The sequence below is a fragment of the Dermacentor andersoni genome, chromosome 1 (genome assembly GCF_023375885.2).
Source record: "Dermacentor andersoni chromosome 1, qqDerAnde1_hic_scaffold, whole genome shotgun sequence".
NCBI lineage: Eukaryota > Metazoa > Arthropoda > Arachnida > Ixodida > Ixodidae > Dermacentor > Dermacentor andersoni.
The window spans coordinates 202,820,635-202,845,650 of NC_092814.1; the positions used below are offsets into that span (position 1 = coordinate 202,820,635).

The 25,016-nt window shown below is 46.8% G+C and overlaps 1 protein-coding gene across 3 annotated transcripts in view; it reads right to left on the reverse strand.

Annotated features, from left to right (window-relative positions):
* Window positions 1-504: 504 nt before the first annotated feature.
* Window positions 505-25,016, reverse strand: part of LOC126546944 (sterol O-acyltransferase 1) — a 110,818-nt gene continuing 86,306 nt past the window's right edge. For all 3 annotated transcript variants that reach the window (XM_055062975.2, XM_055062974.2, XM_050194663.3), the window contains exons 5-14: window positions 24,157-24,264; window positions 22,476-22,624; window positions 21,881-22,008; window positions 18,411-18,486; window positions 15,786-15,888; window positions 14,549-14,822; window positions 11,153-11,251; window positions 5,378-5,510; window positions 2,487-2,629; window positions 505-905 (exon numbers count right to left, since the gene is read on the reverse strand). In XM_055062975.2, coding sequence (XP_054918950.2) covers window positions 792-905; window positions 2,487-2,629; window positions 5,378-5,510; window positions 11,153-11,251; window positions 14,549-14,822; window positions 15,786-15,888; window positions 18,411-18,486; window positions 21,881-22,008; window positions 22,476-22,624; window positions 24,157-24,264 — 1,327 coding nt within the window. In that variant the 3' untranslated portion in view covers window positions 505-791. The remainder of the gene's footprint in view (window positions 906-2,486; window positions 2,630-5,377; window positions 5,511-11,152; window positions 11,252-14,548; window positions 14,823-15,785; window positions 15,889-18,410; window positions 18,487-21,880; window positions 22,009-22,475; window positions 22,625-24,156; window positions 24,265-25,016) is intronic.

Genomic DNA, 25,016 nt, shown 5'->3' on the forward strand with positions numbered 1-25,016 from the left:
TTTTCTTCGTTTTAATCACTTGCTTTAGGGCATTAGTCATCAGTACCTTGCTCTTTGGATCGAGTTTTTTTATTAGCTGTGTTGGGATTTCATCGGTCCTGCTTTTTCCTTCATATGACAGCAGCGCCGTGCCGCGGAACTACCGGCAGATGAGGCCGGGCCGGTCCAAGAAATGTCCACCGCTGGGAATGGATATGTTGACGTCTCATTCACAGCCGTAATCTGGCTAAAAAAAAGGGGTGGGGGGTGGGGGCAAAGACTGATTCGCCCTCATACGAAAGTTTCGAATATTCGCACACCAATAAAATACGTGTGCTAACCATCATTCGCATGCTGGCCACAGCACCATGCTTGCAGTTTGTGTAAGCACTAGCGCCACATTTGCTTCTGCTATTTTTGTTGGAAACTATGCTTATCAACCACTGACTTCCTCTGTTTTGTGCTCACAGTGTCATCGAAACAGAACCCGACGCTCTCGGACACAACACACGCAAACAAGAGGGAAAAGATTGTTTGGAATACTTTATTCGAAAACAGCAGTGCGTCTAAAACGCCTTCAAACATAGGTGTACAAATACGATTTCAACAAGCGCAGCTGTGTACAAGCACGTTATTAAAATATGTCACGAAAATAACTCAGTTGCCCCGTAAAATTGTCGTTCCCACGTGATCCGGAGAGTATGCTACATATTTACACGGTTCAGGCAACTTGGCGGCCAGAACTGGGAATGTACACACAGTGATCGCACGTCCGTGTCTCGGCGCGTTGACACTCCTACGCATGGCGCACGTCACGTCAACGAGGGCTTCTGCTTGTAGAAGGACGACGAGAACCAGCTGGAGTGGCTGAAGGAATTGCAGGACCACGAGAAGGACCGCGGGATGAAGAAGTCCGCCAGGGCGCTCTGCGTCAGAGATTTCAGTAATATCGATGCGCTCAGGGTTTCGGATATATAAGCGCACTTGTCCAGAGAAAGACGCAAACAAAACGCGCCCATAACGCTCACGAGCGTGGACGATCAAAGCTAATCAATGTCTATGTTTTACGCGTTTATTTCGAAGGAAAGTATAAGGAGCTTTGTGTGCGTCGCATACACTACGTGCCCAAAAAGCGGGCGTTCTAAAGTGTTCCCGGCACGTGCAATTAAAATGGCTGCAAGCATTACTCGGTGCAAGTTCTCTCGCATACTCGAAGGAGGGCGCACTGATAGGAGGCGATGAGTAGCAATGGACTCGGTTGATCCAGTAAAGCGATCGACAACGCTGCGATGCAGTTTTAGTCCAGGCGGTGAGCATCGTTCCGAAAGATCGCAATGAAAAGCATTGCGTTTAGATGGCGGATTAGTGGCAAACGCCCTTTCCGCTAACCTGCCAACTAAACACAATGCCGTATGTGCCCGAAGCGAGCACGAGAGAATATACAGCTGCATTTTGGTGACGGACCCACGAACTCAAATGTTGCGAGCGTGGGTGCACGCCAAGCTGCTTTCCTGTAGCCGCTGGAGGCGCGACCGCACTCCTTACGCAAAGCTGGCCGCGTTTTAGGTCGATAATACCATCTTTTCAGAGACATGCCGGCGAGTTATGTAACATAGTTGCTGGAGCAATGTCTGGTCGGAGGTTTCTCGGACTTGTAGGGAAGCCACGTTGGTAAAACGGCAATTACTGCCAGCCAGACACCAAGGGCGAAAGACTGACGTATGCGCAAGACGCTTGTGCTGTATAGGCATCTTGTGTTTCCAGAAGGGTCCGCTATAGCCCTCAAGGAAGCGCTTCAATTATTGATTTCCTAGGACTAGGCGGTCGGCCGCTGTCCCCCGTGCAGGCGCTACTAGAACATTGTCCCTTAACTCGTCGGCCTGTGTGAACACCTTTGACTGCATGGCGCCCTCCGCGAACGTACACGCATTCTCTTCGTCTTTCTTTTCTCTGATCTTTCTATTCACATTTTTCTTTCCACAAGCATAGGGTGGCCAACCGGACAATTTTCTGGTTAACATCCGTGCCTTCTCCCTTTTTCTCCTCTGCATTCCTACGAGACTGCTTTACTGGATGTGTAATCCTGTACCTGTTGCTATACAGTACATCACCACGCAAGAATTCGGTGTTATGGGGCGCACGTGCTCTCTATAGGAGGAGACTCGTGTAAGTTTTTAGCCACATGGAAGTTCACAGTGCGTCGAATAAGGGCTCGCCGGAATACCGCCCGCATGAGCAGGAGCCTGGAACAAGCGCTTCGCTTCCGAGTGCAGCAGTGTCTGTTATAATGAAAGTGCCTGATTACTACTACACGTACGCTGAATAGAAAGACAGAAAAGGCGTCAGGATGAGTCCATGTAGCACCGTGTCTCAGACTTTTCCGCGCGCTTCGCACTCAAGTCGACCGGAATCCAACTATCCCAAGTTGCTGTGCTCGTATATTACATCCTATGCAGGTCCGCGCGCAAGCTGACTCAGGCGATCGCGCAGACACGACTTGTACGTACCTTGGATGTGGGACAGTTGATCCTGGAGTAGAATTCGACTGTGTAAAAGATGAGTATCAGGCCCCATCCGGCAATCAGCGTGATCCACAGGAACACGTTCCAGAAGCGCGCCGTCTTCTTTTTCGTCGCAAACATAAGCGCCACTGGAAAGGAAAGCATGGGCAAACGATGGTCGTCAGAGCCGAGCATCGGCAGACAGCGCGTCCACGCCATTCAGGGGGGTAGCCATTGGGGGGGGGGGGTCTTATGGGTCTTCAGCCCCCTCCCCGAAATTTTTTCGTGCTGTCATGCACCACCAACCAAAACAACCCCCGGCGCCGGAAATCCTTCTGGATTTTGTCTAGAATGCCTTTTTCACGCTCGAAAAGATGTTTCGGTGCGAACATTGCGAACTCGGGCTGGATTTCGTGGCAACGCCCATGCACCTGGAGTCACATAACGCGAGGAGCCCCATCCGAGCACAAAGTTTCAAGGGCGTTTTGATGACGAGCGGGCTCGCCGCGGCATCTCGAGGAGGCCGCGGAATCTACGGAGCGCGTGGATTTCAATTCCGAAACTTTATGGCTATAAAGTTCTCAAACTTTTGATGTGAAAGGTGCATTGACATTTCCAAAGTTGTGCTTTAGATTTTCAATTGCGGAACTTTGGCGTCAAATGTTTATTACAGCAATAACCCACAAAGGTGCCTTGACTTTTCTAAAGTCGTACATCGGACCATACAACGAGACAAGCCAAATCAACACACTATCAGACAGTTGACAGAGCACCAGCGAGGTGCGATGAGATGAAGCGTTGTGGTGGTTCATTTGTGCAGTCATGTCACAGAAAAGAATATCAACACTTTTTTCGGCTGCGCCAAAGCATCCATGTCAAGACACTAAAGCCAGAAAAGGTAATTACGTTCTTATTTTTTCTACTTTGACTTTTATTCGCGAAGACACATTGAGCCTGTTCAATTTTTTTGTTCTCGCTACCCGCAGGTGGCCAGAACCAGCCAGAGCGTACGTGTTTTTTTAGTGTTGCCCCGACTACCACGCGGCGCCACTTCGGTGCGCGATCGCTTTTTTTTTTTTTTTGGGGGGGGGGGGGGCGAGTTTATTTTGGCCTGGCAAAGTTTTGAACGCTTTTTGGCTAGCAGACGAGAAAAAGAAAACGGCCGCTCGCCGCCACCACTGTGGGGACTCGACGGATTGCAATGCGCTCGCTTGAATGCATCACCTTCACTTCGATGTTATCGAATCCTTTCCGCAAAGTCTTGCCTCGCCGGTGTAGGATACCGAGCGGTATACGTATGGCTCTCTGTGGACGAAGCATCTCACGTTTTCTTTGATATTCCTTCGATAACCACATTAGGTGCACAAAATAAGCATACGATTATGGCCAATCCTTGGTGTGTGTTTTTTTTTTCATCTCGGTGACCCCGCACCCCCACTCCCCTCAAAAAAAGAAAAAAAAAAAGACATTGTTATTACGGCGCAGCGAATTGTCGCATGGTGAAAGTTCGATTTTGTTACTTCTTTTGCGGAAAGTAATGGGCCACGGGACTCTTTAGTTGCCGGATACTCTTATTATATTATTGCGATTGCAATTATACGGACACTCCAGGCGCATTCCTGCCGTAGCAGTTGCCGTCATGTTCCGTATAAAGTCCAACGGCGATAACATCGTCACCGCGCGCCGCATGCTGTATGTGCGAGTGAAAGTGTGCGGGGGGGGGGGGGGGGAATGGACGAGCCGACGATGGTGGCCCAGTCTTGTGTGCGCAAGGGAGAAAAGCGGGGAGGAAGCGCGCCGCCTTCCGTAGCGCGCGCTATGCATCGGGGGGCTGAAGGGAAGAGTGGGGCGGGCCTTAGGATTCTGTGATCTGCGAATCTGATTGCTCAACATATTTGCCTTGTTTGACGCATTATATACAGTGATTTTCGCTTAGATATTATTCGAGACTTATACGTATATTTAAATATCTTGTTGCGAGGTTTTGTGTATATACGTGCAGTGAACTTTGTTTCCAGTAACACTTTCTTGCCCTTTATGAAGCTGTATCTTCGCATTTTGTATATTCCATTTTATCTTCGCATTTCTAATGTATATTTGGCAGAACTGCTTTTGATATGTGCTGTCTGTTGTGCCTATCATTTCGGTAAAATTACTCAATACATGACCGGTGACAGCTGCTCCTGCGCAATATACTGGAACGAAGGTCAGCGTCATTGAGATTTGTCCCTGGCCGTTGCATATGTACAAAAATGTAAACAAGGTTCTTGAATGACAAAGTTTAGTTAAAATATTTGTCCTCAACTAGTTCATTTCATGGCCTTTACGTTTTGCATATCAGCGGCGTGCACTGCTTTGCTGGTTTTCAACTGATATAGTTCTAAAAGTTCGTGTGATATTTTCTTCACTTATCAAATAGACAAAAAAAACATGGAAGCATTGATATGAGTTATTTCTGGCACAAATTTTGGGACATACAAATATATTCTTTTTTGAAAAAATACACATTTCATTTGTCTTGATAGTGCATAGCATTTAAGAAATCATTTGCAGCATCTTTTGCAATGGCAATGCAGTTATTATTCATGTATTTGATCCCTCGACAAATTCTATAAGGAGGAGGCCGAGCTGCAACGTGCTCTTTATGCTCTTTGCCAAAGAGCATAAAGCATATACAAAAGCAGCCATTGACGTACCTCGCATAGTTAATTATATCCCACCGGCCAGTTTTTTTTTTTTTTCCAGATAGCATTTTTTCTCGGATTACGGGCGGCTGGGAACTGCACTGTGTCCACACTGTCGTGAAATCACGGGAAAAGTCACCGACAAGAAAGGTCCACGCTCTCCAGCGCGGTAAGCACACTTTCCCTCATAGCAAGCGCGGCGCGTATATTTACCTCCGATGGTGCCGTAGACGACCAGGACGACGGGAAAGAAGAATCGGTAGCTGAGTGCCAGAATGTATTCGTGAACCAGGGCGGACAGGAAGAAAACAACCAGCATGGCCAGTTTCTTGTTATAGTTGAAGGCCTGCGAACAGAAGAGGGTGCCCGGCCGTGAACTTCTGTGTTTTTAAGGAGTGCACTTTAATGCTTCTTTGAGCACACCGTGCATACAGGCGATCAATATTCAGCACCGTGTGTTAAAACGAGGCAGGTCACTGACCAGGGTCAAAATGGAAATAAAGTGACCTTTCTGGGCCCGTACGGATCCCTTGTTCACAATGGATTGTCGGCTATGCACAAAGCTCTTAAATAGCGTTGAGCACATGACGCAAAGTTCGGGAGTACACGTGGTTTAGAGGGCCAGATGATCTACTGATTGTGCCATTTGTCGTTTGAATTATGAGTGATTCGAAATTGAGCCTCGTTGTCGAGTTCTTCTCTGCGGCCACGACACGCACGTTGTCCCAGTCTATCTCGTGACCCGCCTTCTCGGCATGCTCTGCGAGGGCATTTGTCAATGTGCGGCCTTTGGCGACATAATACTGTTGCGTCTTGAGACGCCTGCAGATATTGCCGCTTTCGCCAATATACACAGATTCGTAATGGGCACACGGAATCTTGTATACCACGCCAGTAAAACGTACCCGAGGAAGAAAATCCCTCACGTTCAGCAAGTTGCCTTTAAGCTTGCTTGCTGGCACATGCGCGATTTGTACAGACAGAAGCGCGCTGGCGAAGCCCTAGCTAGTGTTTTTAAGAAACGTGGTGTACAAATAACGCATGTGGTGACGTCATCTCAGATGGTGAGATGACGTTGATAAGCCGCCAGACCTTTAGTCAAACTCCTGGTTGATCATCGATAAAACGCGCACCGTCACAGAGCCTGAGACATGTGTAACATGACGCAAGATACAGCGCGATTTCAGCATATGATAAAATCGTTGCGCACTACAGGCAGCCAATCTCCACGCCAATCGCCAATCGCCGATTGCCCCGGTATGAATGTCCTGTCGGTTGAGAAAATTCACAGCCAAATATTTGACCACAATAATGGTTCATTATGGCCAGAGTGCTCAAGTTAACGCGTTCTGTGCCAAGGACGAGTCTGACTGGTCCAAGGATTTCCTTTAGTCTACCGAGTGCCACAGACTAGTGGTGGTCGTTTAATCATTTTGGTGTGAATTCTGCGCTCTTAAATGGCACCAGCTTCCTAGAAACAAAAATTTTTTTTAGGGCGCTGTTGACAGAAACAAAGCGGAGGTTGAGAACTCCTCAAGCAGTTCATCGCGGCTATTCTCTCAACCCCCTCCATTTATTTTCGTGCAAATGGGAAATGAATAAAAGTTTGATTTGTTTTGAAGTCTGGCTCCCCTGCGTTTTAACAACTGCGCGGAATGAGGCGGCTACGGCGACGACGGTGGCCTTTTTTTTTTTTTTTTCCTATGCCGAAATCTTGGTGGTTTTGGACGTTTCTTCATTTCAAGTAAACAATTAGATATGCAAAACTCTGGCGAGGCGTGTTCGGAGCTTCAACTTAGCACTGATGATTGCGAGGAAGATTTACAGCCTCTGGGCACTTCTTCCGCGTCGACGCAACAAAAACGCTTTGGCGCCGACGCCTCAGCGATTTCTTTTGTCACACCGTACCAGCACTAACGCGTCGCATCCTTGACTTCTGGGCAAAGAAATATCGCACTTCCTATAGACTTTCTGTGACCTTGCCTATCTGCAACTTATAAATATGAAAAAAAAGGAATAGTTGACAAAATAGTGACATAAAATAACTGAGCTGCTGATATTGCAATAACGAAATCTGTTCACAATGAATCAGTAAAAAAAAAAAAAAGAAAAGAAAACTTTGGTTGTTTTCTGAAAGAAAAAAAAGTTGGCATGTCAATGGTTAAGTTATCGGGTATAACGCCCAGAAGCAACTGTGAGAGAGACGCTGCAGTAGGCAAAAGGTCGGGGGCTCAGGATTCGAGACATACCGAATCCTCGTCGATTTTACATTAACGCACATAAATTACGGGTGGGTTTTTGGTCTGTGTTCTCCGTAGACCGGCACGGCACCTTCGAAGACAATTTTGGCTCGCCACTTCCGGGCAATAACCTAAATGAGAAGGGAGTGCGCATCAAGACTACTATGCTGTAGTCGAGCACGCGTAATTTCTAGTTTTACCGTTGCTGTCTACTGGTATCGGAGACGAGACTGGTCGCAAAATTTTTCCTTGTTCCCGCGCACCTCAACATGTATTCTTACCACTATAAGACCTTCCAGGATTCGGTTTTAACAGCGGAATGCCTGGATTTTTCCTACGCGACACCGGGCATTTGCGCCTTCTTTTGTACTCCGCTGTTAGGTGGAAATAGACCCCAACGAGAAGTAAACAAATATAACGGGGACATGATTTGGCAGCGCTGGTGTCGGGACCAGACGTCGTGACACTGGCGGTGCTTTGAATCCCCAGTTTCGTAGGTTCTGCGCAATGCAACGCCCACTTGCTGCATTTACTTTTGAGCTTGGGCACACGGCTTGGAGAAGGGTTTCAACTACTCTTGCAGGATGTTGTGCTCATTTCATATAGTGGACGCACGTTCTTGTTTAGCGATCAAGTCGGCTCAGAAGACGTTCTCCACCGGGAGATGACAATGATGACAGGTTTGTCAGCGACGAATACGACGAGGACTACGCATGCAGATTTCAAGACACGACGTCTCCAATAATTGGCACGACCAGCGAGGACAAGCAAGACGAAGACTACAGTCGCTTCGAAAGCGTGCCGTCGTCAACAGAAAAAAAAAATGGAGTGAACGAAGACATTCCGCATTAAGCATTGCGAGATGCCGCAGGGGCAAGAATCTACCTGCGAGTGAGAGAGTGAAGACTCCGATCGAGCACTGCAGACATTGTGAAGCGGCACGGTCTACAGGATGTCACAGCGAACTTTAGCCAGAGTTTAAAAAATAGGCGAATGCCACGCAGCTGGACAGAACCAAGGCAATGTTGTTTGCCGTCGCTCGGAGCTACTCAGACTATTTTGTTTCCCATTCCGCCGAATTAGATAATTAGTCAACTTCTGAAATTATAGAGCGACATGAAAAAACTCCCGATACAGGTTTTTGTTGCTCAATACATGTTACATAAAGGTATTTTTCCGAGCGCGAAAGAAGCCCGCGAATACACGCAAAGTCCCTCGGGCGGCCGGTCGCGCGGCCATTTTGCTTGCATTTGCGGGCTTCTCTCACGCTTGGATCGACACATTTACGCAGCACGTATTGAGCATCAAAAAGCTGCATCAAGAGTTTTTCATGTCGCTCTACAATTTTCTCATCGACACTTTTAATCTAATTATAATATTTGAGAAGTTCATTAATTAGAACGAATTATCTAATTGGGCGGAATGCAAAATTAATTTGAGTATGTACAAGCGGCGGCTAACAACATTACCTTGGTTCTGTGCAGCTACGTGGCATTTGCATATTTTTAATGTTTGATTAAATTTACGTGGGACACCCTGTATAAGAGAAAAACAGCACTGCTCCAAAGCAGAGCGGCACCAAAGCAGAGCGGCAGACTCCATGAAAACGTTCCTAATGGCGAAGAAAGATCTCATGAAGTCAGTTCTAACTTGGGCGTAAGGCAGAGGTGCCAATTGCCTCATTTGGAAAGAGCAAGCGGTTTTTACGTGCTCCAAGTGGCAATGTCCATTTCTGCCTCAATAAACACAACTCCAATTTCTAGCAGCACTTGAGCCAGCAAGACCGAATTCATGAGTTTTCTTAACGAATGCCCAGTGTCGCGAATTAGATGCATATCAATTTTGAGAAACACAGCAGCGCAATGAAGTTTTACCCCACAGCTTTTGTTCGAGCACAAAATAAATCGGGCACCAAGGGATTAACTTGCACGGAATGCTCGGTACACAAGCGTTTTTGCATTTCGCTCCTATCGGAATGCGCTGCAGTCGGGTATTCGAACCCGCGACCCGTGTTGTGCAGCAGACAATTAACAGTGGCCCTTCGTTTCAACATGGTTTCACGAGAGTCAATGCCATAGACCGTGCGATATGCCGAGCGAAGCGACACACGAGCCGTTAATGCATTTCACATAAAACACAGCTACAGCGACGATGAGCAATAATGCATAGATTATGGGGTTTAACGTGCCAAAACCACTTTCTGATTATGAGGCACGCCGTAGTGGAGGACTCCGGAAATTTCGACCACCTGGGGATCTTTAACGTGCACCTAAATCTAAGTACACGGGTGTTTTCGCATTTCGCCAGCAATAATGCATGCGCAGGTGCCAACCGCACTCGAGTAATAAGCAAAATGAAATATTTGGAGGACGCTTAAGCTTCGTCTGTAAGACTGAAACGCGACAGCATTCAAAGATCCCTGACTGCTTCTCACGCTTCCCGGCAACTGGAGCATATGTAATGTTTACCGGGAAACGCTGGCCGCGAACGATATGCACGAATGCGGGCTTTGTGGTAGAAACACGGCCTCTTGCGTGGGCCGCGATGGAAGGATGGATGGATGCTATGAGCGCCCCCTTTGGAACGGGGTGGTGGGTTGCGACATCAAGCTCTTCTTAATATATTGCCTAATGTCCTACATATGTTAAAAAAGAATAAAAAAACAAGGAAAGGAAAAAAACCACGATGAATTCCCATAACCAAACTTTCTGAACCCCTATTGCGAATTTTGCTTTTGCACGCCTCCGTTGTTTGTCGTTTGCCTACTTTTCTTCCACCAATCTTCCTATCGCCGCTTACTAATCTCCCTACTGCGGACATGTTAACTTTCCCCCCTTCTCTCGCTGAATCCAAGGGCTTCAAGGAGGCCAGTGATGCCTAAATCGACCGCTGGGCAGATATCTTCACATTCTAATAAAACACGCTCCATCGTTTCCCTAGCTTTGCCGTAGCAAGCACATGCTTCTTCTTCCTTCTTATATCTCGCTTTATAGTTTATAGGTGCATGTTCTAAGGCATCCAAGATCTTGCTTCGAAAAGTAATGAGCTTCCCTTTGAGCTATCAAATTGTTTCTTTCCCGATTTCGTTTTTTTTCCCCTCTCAAGTAGTCCTCTTAAGTAGCAGAGCGCCAGCTGGAGGTATACATTGCAAGGAACCGGGCGCGCCGCTCCGTGGCCCCCCGAGACCCGCACGCGCCGGCGTGCGCAAATGGCGGACGCCGCCGAATTGTGAATTGTGGAAACGCTGAAAATGGGGTCTCTTAGTTTTCGCGTAACATAATTATGTTTTCTCGTATAGTCAAATTACAATCCGAGAGCTATCATGCCTATAGGTTGTCTGTATGTCGTAGTTTACGATTTTTCCACGTTCTTTAGCTTGAAAAATTCAGTTTAGTAAATTCCTTGCGTCACGTGGATAGCCTGGGTATGGGTGGTTCGAAAATATTTTTTGCCGAAACGACGTCCGACGCCGGCTTTTCTGCGACACGGGCTCCTTAACGCTGCCACGTTAAAAAACGCTTGTTCCAGGCGTGGACGCAAGAGAGTTCCTTTCTGCGCGTGAGTGCTCACATTACCGCATGGTTCTCGTAGCCAAAACTGTTGTACTTATACTCGAAGATGCGATTGTTGAATACACGGTCCTGCCGATAGCGGAACGGCCTCCGCCATTATAGGGCCTATAAGAAAAAAACGAAATGCTCGTTGCCAATCGGATAACGCAGAAAACGATAAACGGCCAGACACTAACCTTGTACGCATCACGGTAGACGTAATTGAAGAGCCAGTCGTGGACGACCAAGTTCCAAGACCGGTAGTAGTCCGCGTAAGTAGTGCTATTCCACCAGTCCTGCGAACGTGACGAAAGAAAATACATAAGGCCTGCGCAGAAACAGAAACAAACAAGAATCACGTGTGCTGACTTAATGCCGAACAGGAGTGAAGTAATCTGCAAGTATCCCAATTTCCAGGTCAATTGTGCCATTTCCAGGTCAATTGTGCCATACCAGCCAACCCTCTCAAATTTTTCGTAACGTTTACGAATTTGGACCCTCTTTACAATTTCACGAATGCTGCAACAAGTTTTACGACAAAAAATTTCTGTTCACGAAAACGTTTAACTAATTGGTTTTCGAGCTTTCCAGTGGAAGTCTTCTGATGCTGAAAGGACGCCAGGGGGCACTTGTTTCGAGCAAGTTTATACAAACAAGCCACCTAAAGCAGGCGAAATCAAACAAATTGGCAAAATCACTTATCTAAAAACAACGTTTTCCTTGTCCGTCTCTGCTGTTCCAAGTATGCAGCTTCTTTTCTGCGTCTGAAGATAACTGATCGTTAATAAAGTACTTATGTATCCCTCAAAAGGCGCTTCTTCAGAGAAAGCTTTGTTGAAAAAGAAAACGAGAAAAAAAAATGTGCAACCTTCGAAGTGCAAAACTTGAATGCGACACACGAGTCGCTAACGTCAGCGCAATTCTACAACGATGCATGACTACTGTAAGCAGAATACTAGCCATTATCTTATTTAATCCGCTGAGGAAATTTGACTTCAGTTCGTCACGAGTGATGGTCACTTTCTAGCTTATCACGTAGGCGGTAAACATTCTATAATTCGACTTTTCATTTAATTACATTTACCACAATTTCTGCAGACATATTCCTACGTTCTAAGCACGTTAAACACATCACACCAAAAAAGAAAACATCATGATAGTCGTAAGAATTCCTAAGGGGTCAAACAACACCACGCGAGAGCATATGCCTGGGAAATACTACGTGATAATGAACTGTCTCTGCGCGCTGAGCTGTTGTCTCAGCCGGTGGACGAGGCTAGTTCAAGTTCCCACCCTCGACACCAGCGACGATGCCTCCCCTAGCGGGCAGATTCAAAGGTCGAGGGTCGCCTGCGGCCCCGTCCGAAAGCAACTGCGCGCCCGTTCGTGTTGGAACGCGTGCCACTGATGTCAGACATAAATTGACGTCTGGATGGACAGCGCAACAAAAATTTGCCAGCCACAACTCCACCTGAGCGCTACGTAATGCGAAACTTTGTTGTTTGGTATAGTAGAAGGGCACTCACTAACCATGGGGATTTTTGGAAGCGATATGTACACCGAAGCTTGTGAAGGTGAAATGTTTATATGGCATCGCATGGTTAGAGGCGGTGATGTACAATTTTGCGTTGTTAGAGCATGTACAGTTATGTATATCACATGACATAATTACTCAGTGTCCATCAGTTCACTGGTTGCGATTTCGACCGTGTCTTGACTGGTGACATCACTGGCGGTTTTCACTGGTGGGTAATGGTTTGGGTGGAGCAAGCCCAATGTGCATCACTTCTGACGTGAATGCGCATTTGTGCAGGTACCCTGATGCGCTATGCCAAGAAACAAGAGCGCGTGTATGAAGCGACAAGTGACTGCACATTGTTTCATCGGCGCTCTACCCGGTCTGAAGGTCACATTGAGCGCTATCCGGGCGTTTCTGTAGCTATTCGTTCCAAATCCAGTCTTTTAGGTCACTGTTTGAGACGCTTGTTAGACTGCAGTGCCATTGGGATCGGTCAGATAACCGGCAGGAAAAGCTGGTCTGCATTCGACAAGAATGCTTCCCATTAAAGACAGAGGGGATATAGGAGTGAACAGAGTGCAGTTCACTCCCCTGTCCCCCCGTTTTTCGTTGCGCTGTCCAAGACATTAAGCCACGTTCTACAAACAAGGGGAATCCTACAGCTTTCTGAGGTACTGGTGGTTGCGTTTGCACGATATCCAGCGTGGCTTCGACATCCCGCAAGCCTATTACGCAGCAGTGCTCGGTGTCATTCAGTGCCACAACAGCCTCGAGAACACGAAACACAAACACCTGCCCGTGAAATTCTGCATGTTTGAGGGAAATTCGCAGACGAGAAACGCCGAGCTGTACGCAGAGTCCAAGGAAGTTTTTTTTTTTTTCTTTTTGTATGCCTTCTTTTCATCTGTGTCGCGTGGTAAATGGAGTGACCCTTACGCGCAATGCGGTTAAGTTGTAAGCTTCTTAACATACGGGCGCGTCCACTCAATGCCAGCCCTTTTCAGCATGAAGTACGCTGCAGGAAAAGCTAATGCGAAACATTCTCGTGGTTACATGCACAATGAGGTCTTTTCGAAACGCGGTAATTGCGACAACGTATATTGGCGGTAATTGTGGAAAGGGCAACTATGATGGGGATTTTCCGTTATCTGTATCCGCAATCTGCGAGTCTGAGCTAGGCGGCTGCATGTCGCAATAGCGACAGCAGTATAGTAGTACACACCGCTGGTAATTGTGGGCCGTTCCTCATTAAGGTCTTAGTGCAGAGAGTTTCAAAGATGTTGGCAACATACACAACTAATAGCACGCAACCGCTGCCAAGACAAAGATCATTCACAATTCTGTTCAATATGCTGCGCCTCTACATTAAGCCATGATAAGCGCTTTTGAACTACGCAACAACCCAAGGTCGGTAATACGAGCTACTTAAAGTTAGCTTTTTTTGAAAACGCGAACGACGTTAAAATTGCACAACAGGAATCCCGGTGACGTAATTACCTAGTTTACCCTGTAAGGGTCAACGTATCATGTATGCTACGCTGACTTTGATGCCTCGAAATGCCGATTTGAGCGCAAGAAAGTACACTCCGGGTCCATAGTTGCGTTTTTGAAGGTTTCTGGAAATTTCACTGCAGTCCATATAGTGTTTCCCAACCAGTCCATGAACTGCCGTTCGAAACACAACGCGAGCATCACGAGCAACGACGTAATACACGGCCGCAATGAAAACGAATCGCCGACGGAGCACCGCTGCGAACGCTGAGGCGAATCAATTTCAGAGGGCTTTTCAGGAGGCGATATTTTTCACGCCATGGCACTCTTAGCACGGCGGAGTAGCGCTTAGTGTTCCTGTATACTAGCGCAGGTCATGCAATGCGTAGGGTAGATAACCGGTGGACCATTATAGTTACAGAATGTGTACCAAGAGAAGGGAAGCGCCGTTGAGGACGGCAGAAAATTGGCGAGGTATTGATGATGATCTTCAAAAAACATTTTAAAAAATTATGCTAGTAGCGCTGTGCTCAGAGCACCCCCGATCTGGCCAAGGTTCTGTATATACGTATAGGGCACGCACCAGGTAGAAGAGTCGGTCTCCAAAGCGCATAGCCTCCGCGAAAATGTTGAGCCAGCAGTGAAGGAAGCCGTAGAAAACGAGGAACATGCTGATGCTGCCCAGCAGCAGAATGGCGCAGCCAGTGAGCGTGAAACCCAACAGCTGGAAGCCATCCTTGCCGGCGTCACAGAAGAGGTCCTTGATGAAGTGGTTCAGCACCACGGAATACAGGGCCACGCACGCGAAGAACTGGCCCGTGTACCACAGCACGGCGCCCCAGCGAACCTTGGGCGTTCTGGAATTTTCGCAATGCGCGCAAGTCAGTGCGCGTGCCTTTAATACGCACCGAGCGACGTCCTAAAACATTGCCGACTCGACAACAGAGTTTGAGCATAACGCGCCTATGTGCAACACGCTGTGGCCAGTATTGCAAAGAACCTATCGAGAACTGAACAGTAAAAAAAAGTCACGTCAGTGATGCTCCGAAGCTAGGTTATTCACAGAAGGCAACGCCGCAGCTACTGGAGTAGCTGGTAACTACGCGTGCTGATGTTCTTTGGATCTATAGCAGGACTATTGAAGGCTGGTATTCGAGCGGCTCGCTTAACATGCGAGGAAATAAACGGACTACGCGGAATTCAAGACAAGGACGTAGTAAGGGACACGGACAAGCGATAAGTTTAAACTAATTTAATACTTAGTCGCTCGTCAATATGTATCTTTAACCGCACATGCGCTTAACATGCTGTAATCATTAACAGTCGTTGGACAAGGAATGTCGCTGGAGCCAACGTCTGACGAAGACAAATCCCCGCGTCGAAACATTGGCAGCTATATACCTTGTTTCACCACTGTTACTCTCTTCAAGCCTTCATCTTCCTGTCAACTCCCGTCTTATTCTTTTGGATTAACACGCTGTAGGATTGTAATCTATGCTGACCGTACGGAAATTGCAGTGACAAATACTAGGAGGAACGGCTACTTTGCTTCACGTATTTTGTGTCCCGTTGACGGGTCATTTTTAGCAAAACGAGCGCACTGAAGCAAAAGATGAGAGAAGTGGCAATTGCCAGTATTGACATCCAACTAGAAGATACGAAAGAATTGCCTTCTTCGAGCTGGTTTCGCGAAAGAAGCGTTAATCAAGCCCAAATTCGTTCAGAGGTTTATCGACACCTGGCCTGAACGTTAGCGGCGCGCGTGCGAAGTATACACGTGCAGTTCAAGCGTTGCCATGGCAAAAAAAGTATTTGCTTGCCTTGGGTAGGTATCCCTGTAGATCAGAGTGGGCGCGAAGAGGAAGTAGAGGACGCAGGATACTCCCGGTAACGTCAGCTCCACGTGGTTGTTTTCACTCTTCGCTAGATGGTCAAGTGACACGCGAAAAAAAAAAAAAAAAGAAACTTCAGATCAAGGCCCACGCATTGCTTACACAAATGTACAATCTTGCTGTAGGAAATATGAGATTACATTAAGAAACCGGGTATCATAATAAGCATAGATATAGCATGCTGTCTCCCGCAAGAAAGCAATGAAGGATTCTCGCATGGTTACAGTACTCACGGGTCCCGATTGCTTGTCACTTTATAATTCAGGAGGCGTCATGCGAGACTTTCGGTGCTTAACTTTCATGCAAGTATGCTTTCAGACCATATTTCTCAAATATGCGAAAGCAGAAACTGTTCGGTAACGGTGTTACCACTCGGTACCCTAATTTTTTTTTTAAGCGATGGTTTTAAGTGAAAATTTATTGGACAACAGTGCATAAAAATACATTTGTCAGGAGCACAGACAAAAAGCACAAAAATAGTCTTTACGGGGATCTGTGCCCCCTAAAAAGTTGACTTCGTCACACAAAATGCCCGAAATTCGTAGTTTATGCGCCGTGGGATATATACGTTTTCTGTGTGTAGAGTAAAACGGGAAGGATTGTTAAAAATTAGCTATATTACACACACACGTGCTTTTTTGCAATTTTAGGATTTGTAAAGGATAGTTTTTAATGCATACTAGTTGTGAAATGGTCTGACAACTGGCCAGAATAGAATGTGTTGTGAGACGTTGATAGAAATGAAATTACCATGATTTACATTGATAGAATCCAGCACTATGTTCGCGATTTAAGTAGGAATTATAATTTTAAATTGGCAAAAGAAGTCTAAAAACACGGGTAAGTGGCGAGACCTGGCGGTGAAATCTTGGTACTTCAGATGTACTCTAAGAGATTACTGTACGTAAGTCGACTGTTATTAAGTGCAGCATAATTATTGCTTAAAATTGCAGTTGGTATATCATTAGACATTTGTGCATTATTCTATGATTCGGAAACCAAAACGCACGCGTGGCTACGGAAACAAATTGAACTTCGTATCACGTGTAAAGGCGTCGTTTCGTTTTCGATCCGATTGGTTTCGTTTTTAGTGGTTAAATACCAAAGCAGTTGGACAGGAAACCACGAAGACACGTAGCTATTATCACAGAAATCATTTAACAATTAGAGAAACATGAATCGCAGGAACATCGACATCATAAACAAAATCACTCTGTTACATCTACGGCCACACTTGTATGCCTCCCACTAATGCCGGCGTATAATCGCTATCGCGCTCACTTATCACCGCTTTCAGCGTGCTTACTGTGAACGACTACATCCTCACTGCAGAACGAAAAATTCTGATAAAAAATGTTCCACGGCGTTTTCCGCGTTAGCACTTCCCGATTAGACACTGACTGGTAAGCTTTCCATTGCACTAAAAAAAAAAAAAAAAATGGGTACCATGAAAATTGGTTGTCAGTCCCTTTAACTCTTAAGATCGACGTCAAAGAATAGATAGGTATAACGCTAAGTGGCAGGGAAGCAGCGATATTGAATAATTCGCACAGAGCAAATGCGTATAGCCGATGTTTTAGGCGAGGTTAAGAGCAAGAAGTGACGTTCGGCAGGACACGTATATAAGTAGCTTGATCTGGGAGAGTTGGCTCACTGTGACAAGCTTATGCAGCGCAGTAGAAAAGAACGAAGTGGAACACACAGACACACGGGCGCTGTAGTTACAGCTTAGTTCGTCACGAAAGATGCCGCACATTTTATATATACGTGGTCCAGCAATCGAATCAGGGAGAGAAAGGATAATGCACTGGGTGTGCGCAATGTTGATAGTCGGGTCATGTATGTATAAAATGTGCGGCACCTTTTCTAATGAACTCAGTTAAATGTATAACGTCCGTGTGTGTGTTTCTGTCTCCATCCTTGTCTATACTATGCTGCATATGCTGTGTGAACAGGTGATATAATATGCAGAGCAGATCACTGGCGGTCTATTACAGCAACGGAATGGGTACCGAGGGAAGCGAAATGCAGTCGATGTCCACAGTGGATTAGGTGGTGTGATGAGATTAGGAACTCCTCAGGCATAGAACGGAGTCAGATAACGCTAGACATAGGTAATTTGAGATCATTGGGAGAGGTCTTAGTCCTGAAGCGGGCACAAACAGAATGACGACGGTGGCAGTTACGCGGACAGTGGCACTGCCATGCCACACAGTGTGACTCTGACATTCAATCTCTTCCGCATTATTACTAGGGTTTTGCCCTTTAATTTACTGCTCTTGCAAAACTCACGAACCTGATTGGGAGAGTTTTATAAACGTATTACCATGCAACCCTTCCTGTAAATATCGTAAAACCCAACGCTCGAACATACCTCAACTAGTTTAACTGTTGTTTCATGCCCATTGCTGTGGCCACTATAGAATAAGCAATGTTGCGGACTCTGTCACCTTCCGCGCGACGTATGTACTTCGTCCTAGCTAAGCAAAGCGTCACCGAACCCTATGCACTGGGAAGTTGGAACAAGAGACGATGAATACGACCATGACTCACCTTTCAGCTCTGCATGCTTGAGCACTCGGCCAACAATCTCCCTCGTGTACGCGTACGCTTTCATCAGTAATCTTACCTGAAAAAGATCGTCGAAAAAGAAAAAAAGGTATGACGACTATGAGCTTTCGTGGAAGCTCACATTTCGAAGCCCTGGGAAACGTTCTGGTTTTCAACTCTATGGGCACGGTTTTCATCGCAGCTTTGTTAAGGGGCGAGGAATTTTACTGCACCGGCTTTTTGACTGAGCCAACCAAAACCGGGTGGTGAAACGGTCATGGACGAAGATGAAGCAGGTACACCAGTTGTTACCTTGACACTCACTCCGCCTTCTGCATTGTGAACTCACTAGATCGACGAGAAGAAGCACAGCCGGGGTGGCGAGAAATGACCACGCTGTGATGACACTGCGCTACTTACGAAAAAGGGGGTGCGAAAGGGGGGGAGCTGGAGTTTCAAAAGTCGAAGTGCTCTAACGTAACCACATTCAGGACAGTGGGTCAGAGAATCGCTTTGTGCTTACACTCGAACGTCATCGCGGCGCAGCATCATGCCGAGTGCACATACAAAAACAAAGCTATGTTTCAACACAACTCTCGAAGGAGCCTGCGTCGCTTTTTTTTTTTTTTTTTTTGTCATGTTACGCCAGTCCTTTCGACGATCAAAGTCGTCAGACGGGCAACTGGCCAACAACTAAATCACGTACTGGAGGGTGCTTTAAGCAAAGGCGAACCAATTTTGCCTTGTGTGCATAGGGCAATTGTACCGGCCTGCACACGTGCGTCGACTAACGGAAAAACAGTCATTGTACCTGCAGCTCTATACTGATCAAAGAAAAAAAAAAAGGAATAAGAGACGCTTTCGGTCACATTGGCGCCGTATAGGCTACAACAATTTGTGCCGTGGATCGGCCGAGCAGACTGGTTTCTCCGAGGCGCATTACAATCAGTCATCAGAAAGAGTTGCCAAATGCGCGCCGTTCGATGGTCTCTACAAGGGCACTTTAGATCTCATTGAAGGCTCACGACAAAAACGTATACAGTCGTATTGCTCGTTTTCCAGGTGAAACGGAAAGTTGCTTTTATAGTGGTGGACGTTACAGAATCGAGCTCGTTAAGAGGGAGTGAATGACGGCGCTTGCTTGGTCCTTCTCAAAGCCAAATTGGCACGAAATGCGCGTAACATGGAGCAATCGGCGCTTCTAAGGAACATTTGGCATTTGTTTCTTGTCAGAGATGCACGTTTGAGTGCAGTGTACCTTTTCCAAGATGAGCTCACTGCACGTCGCCATAGCAAGCCCTAAGTATTGAGAGCACGTGTTTGCAAACGATATGAGAGCAGCTATGTGTTCCGAGTGTTCCGCAACACCCCAAAGAAGGGGTGCCTCGAGGCAGTTATATTAACCACGATTAGAATATATAATGTCGCTTGAAAGTTCGCCGCCTGAACTCCTGCGAAAGACTGCGCGCTGCGGGCGAGAGCCGTGGATTTTAGACGGAAATACGGGAACGACCTACATGTGCGCCCCGCCGCTGTCCTCGCGCGCCAACAGTCACGTCACCGTTCGCTGCCGTCTCAATATATCGCCCGGTGATCAGCGAGCGGACGTCGTCAAACGCCGATTGTGCTCTCTCTCGGTCGAGGTTGGCCGGGGAATCCCAACTTGCTGCCCTCGCACTAATGCTAATACAAAACAACGTCATCACCATCGGCCTCGAAAAAAACTTCCTGCTTCTTTTGCTTCACTCGTGAACAGCTCACCTCGAGCCATCCTTTACGGCTCGAGGATGCGGTTCGTCAGGTTTTCTGCGGAGCATTATTCGCGCTATCTGCGCCGAAGCCACAACTATTTCGACTCTCGACCATCCCGCATCGGGTGTTTCGCCTTTTACGTACACGCCTCATATGCCCTCTGTGCCTGAGGTGCGCCGGCGTTGCTAGTCGGCCGCTGGTAGTTGTAGATTTAAACGGCGAGTCGCTGTATAAACGCACGCCATTTCTCAATACTGCGAAATGTGGCCGCATTTGCGTTACGGTTCAGTCTAGCACTGGTGCTCGATTGGACCGTAATGACAATCTAGTAGTGAACCGTAACCACAACCGTATACTAAGATTCTCGACGAGATTTTTAAAATAACGGAAGTCTGTACCCAACTCGAATTAATCATTTTACTGCCTGTTGTATACCTATGGTCCTCAATACTTCTCTCAGAACCCAAACATTCATTCAATGAATGATTAACCAACTTTGTCGTTAACTAATTAACCAACATTGTAGTTACCTGCCTGATGGCAGCTTTCAATTGGGACTATGAACTGGATACAGCAACTAAGTTTTGCGAAAATCCGCAAGGTGCAAGACGTTTCACAAAGAAAATAGGGATTTCCGCAAAACTCATTTGCCACATTTTTACTGTAACTGCGCCTCGAGTTGTCGATATTCGTCCTCGCCTTGCGATCTGCTAAGCCTCCTGGCTTAGCTCAAATAGTTAGCTCAATTGCTTAATCATTTGTATTGAATTTGTTCTGTTTTTTTTTGCTTATTGTTTTAGATGTTCAAATTACTCTGCTTTATCTTGGTTGCGGCTGTTTCAGTTCATTTTTGTATTAAGCTGGTGATTGTTCATGATTCTTATTGTGATTGTATCAACTGTTTTTCCAATTTTCGTCTGTAATATGCCCCTCCCCTCTGTAATGTGCAAACCCTGAGGGTAAAATAAATAAATAAATAAAATAGTAGAGCGACCACCCCATAAAAGCATTGGTCCCGGGTTCGATCCGCGGACCAGGACGAAGTTATTTTCAACAGCGAAGCTTTCTATACAAGAAACCCGCATGGGTTTTCTCTCTGGGCTCGTGCCACTCTCGGGCGGATGACAATTTTCGACTATGACCTTGATAAGCTATTTCTGACGAGCTGCCTTATTCCCAGTATGTGAGCCTATAACAAATACGCGAGTCGACTATCAACATTTGACTCGGCTATTTCTCAACATGCCAAACAGCTTCCTAGTTAACTACTTCGTGAAGTGGTGACATGAGAAATCGGCTACTTATGACTGCCTAAGCGCAACAGAAGAATATAAAGGTATACCGACCAGGTATACAAACTCGATTTGTGTATACACACATCTCGAAAGCGAGTTGAGTGCGGCCTGTCTATATGCGCATCAACTTCCACGACGTATCTATACACGCCCTTTACACGCACAGGCGTTTTCATATTTACCCCGAACGAGAATGCGACCAGCGCGCAGACAATCTCCTCGGCCGCCGGAGAAGTGGAACGTCTTAGTCGTTAAGCTGCACCGTGGCCTTCTTTTCCTTCCGTTCGATCCGTAACGATTATTGAGGGACAAAGCTAGTTGGCCATTTAGAGCAATCAAGTCGTTACAAAGTTTCCGCATACATAGACGACACGCCAAAGGCGGTTAGCAAACCGATATACACAGCGGGACAGCACCGATGCGTACCTGTTCGAAGGCGAGGATGCAGGAGGACAGAGGTGGCAGCTCGTTGGCGAAGATGTAGTGCACAGGAAACACGGTTACACAGCCCAGGAACAGCGCGAACAGGCTGCCGAAAACGGCGTCCACGGGACCTGACAGAGAGCGTGCCAAAGCACAAGATTTAAACGTGAACGTTAGTCACCATGAATAGAATGCCAGGCAATAAGCCAAGGTAACATCTCCAGGTTATTTATATCGATCTAGGCGACTAATGAATTAAGATTAGAATTATCTATTTGATTTCCGCAGGCGGCGAAAAAAAAATATATGTATATATAGCGGATGTCGCTATAGTAAGTGTACTTGGAAAGTGCATTATGTAATACACTTTCCAAGCACGCTCAACGTCACCCCTTGCCTATAACGACATCCGCGTCGGCAGTCTCGATTCACTGCAAGGTGCTGCTTACGCCCCGTAAGCAGCACGCAAGGGATCTCAAGATTGGAGAATGGGTATTGCAACGAAAACCCTGCTCGCCTCTATTCGGCCGCAGTGTTGAACAATATACTGAAGGACGGAAGTGGGCGAGAGGAATACCGCCTCACCCCCGAAGCTTACCGCTTTTGCCGAGCGCTCGACAGCTAGCCCAGAGCTGCAGTGATGGATGCAGGAGGAATAGAATAGCCAGGTTGATGGCAATGAGATGGCCGAAGACACCCACGATGCCGGTAGAGTTGACCACGATGGTCGACATGTCGTCGTGTAGCCTGCGCGAGATTGCGGGATTGGCGATCACAGGTTAAAGGTGAAGCAGGCATTGATAAGTCTCGAAAATTTATTAACTTTGCAGCCCCACAGACTTCTCCCAGCGCGCGTAAGACGGCTTGCCTTTATTATGCTTAAAGATCATACGCTTAAGCAGACACAGCTACATACGGAATTATATCCGACGTATTTCAGGCGCGCTACCGGTGCTGCCTTTTGGCTCTGTGCATTACTCGTATGCTCGCCACAATGGCTTGTAACCTCACGGCAAACAGCCTCGATTACAGCGTGGGCACTACGGGACGTGAAAAAAGGATGCCGCGACGTCTAATACACGTTGGAAATACGTCCTATGTGGGGCTATGCAGTTGAGGTGAGTGCGCGCCAAGCCCGCGTGCATGCAGGTAGCGCGCCAAGGACATTCTCCAGTTAAGGGGAAAAAAAAAAACAGCAACAACTTTAAATACTAGGTCTACCGTACACCCGGCATCACCCGCTTCGACCTCGCAAATTGAAGGAAATGTGTGGGACTCTCAGAGATGACACTTGTTTCATATAGAAGTTGAACCTTCAGTCTTCAGCAGTCAATACGCATGACCTTTGAAGATAAGCCATTTTTCTCTGAGTGCGTTTTGGTTTTCCCGCCCTTTATCATTTCACGCAGGAACAGTGTGTATCGTGTGAGTGGTTTTCGGCTGGAGGCGCTTATCTTTCAGTGGGTAACTTGAACCAACGAGCACAAGATATCTTATCCTGCCGCCCTCACGGCGCTATGTATCAGATAAAGAAGGCCCTTAAGCTCGCGTATCACGGTGGTATAGTTTATCAGTTCACTCAGCCTAAGAGGGGAAAAGATGTTTGAGGTCTTTTCCGCATTTCTGCATGCATTGCTGACTACAGCTTTAGGTCTGGTGCTACATATCAGCAGTTGGGGTCTGCATACAATCATCACTTGCGTTACAGCATACGCTCGACTGTGTAACGCAACTTTTAAATCCCTTCTGAGGGAGCTTGAATTCGCAGCTCAACACTTTAGAAGCAGTGTATCGCCCAGCGAATAAGTCGGGTAAGGCCTGCGCAGCGATGCCCATCTAATCAGAGCAGAGTTCTGTAAATAAAACGGGCTAAATGAACATATATATAAGTGAACTCGCTGCTGCGACTCGAGATAAGCCTGGGCGTGAGGGAAGTGCTCGCTCTACAGAATACCTTGACTTTAGCCTGTCTTCACAACAGTGTTTGGCGAACGAACTTGAGACATTTGTAACCATTTCCCAACGATATAGTGAAACAGTGCATTTTGTGATCACCAGGCACCTCTAGCGCGGCTGCTCGTGTTTATATTTTAAAATTCTTTAACCAAATGTTTCGATTTCTTCCTTGTTTTGAACGAGCAGCTGACATCAGACGCCAACCTTCCAGGAATATTTATACACAAAATTAGGCACGCAAGAGCATGACATAAGCGATTACTTGTACTGAACTATAGCGGGCGAGGCTGCGCTAGCCCACAAACTTAAAAAAAAACACTTGCCTTTGAGGATCGTAAAAGTAGGATGTGATCAGTATGACGGTAACGAGGAACAGAAAAGCCACGAAGATGTTGAACACTGTCCGGATGTGTTCGTTGGCCATAATGTCCCTGGAGAAAGACGACAGGAACAGTTTTAGAACGACGGGCTGCCACGTTCAGCAAGGAGAAATACTTGGGGTTTGTGCAAGAGAATCGTGACAGCACGTGGACTGCAGTCCTACCGATCCTTTGCAAAACTTCAAAGGTACAGCTTCCTCACATCACGCAAACCATATCACCACTGAGGTATAGGGGCCATCCTGGAGTAAAAAAAAAAAAAAAAAAAAAATTCGCTGCAGCGTGGCGTATTCTAGCACGTGGTTCTTTCCTTGGATGCACCTACCACTTCATAATTCGTGAGCGCTGACTGGTATCTTGCGGTGACAACGAATGCACCTGCCTTGGAGGCTGGTGCCTATGCTACATCGTTGAACAAAATTTGAGCCTACCTCAACAGTGCGGGGAAGTTGACCTTGAGGTTTTACGAACGTCCGCAGGGTCCTCATTACCACATTTTCAGCAAGGGTTTATAAGAGAGTTTAGGGTATGTAGCAAAAGCGAACGACCCTGCAGTACTCAACGCAAAAAAACTTAGGAGAGGGAGAGATGTACTAACGGAGTTCCAAGTAGTGCGAACCTACCAAACTGCTGACTGATTGCTTGATTGATGGGTTTAACATCCATAAGAACACTGGGGCTATGAGGGACACTCTTGTGGAAGAGGGCTCTGGGTCTATTTCGTCCACCTGTGGTTCTTTAACTAGCGAAAGTACCTGTTCGAGTATTAGTTTCTCATTATAAAGCGGGGCTGAACGCTAGCG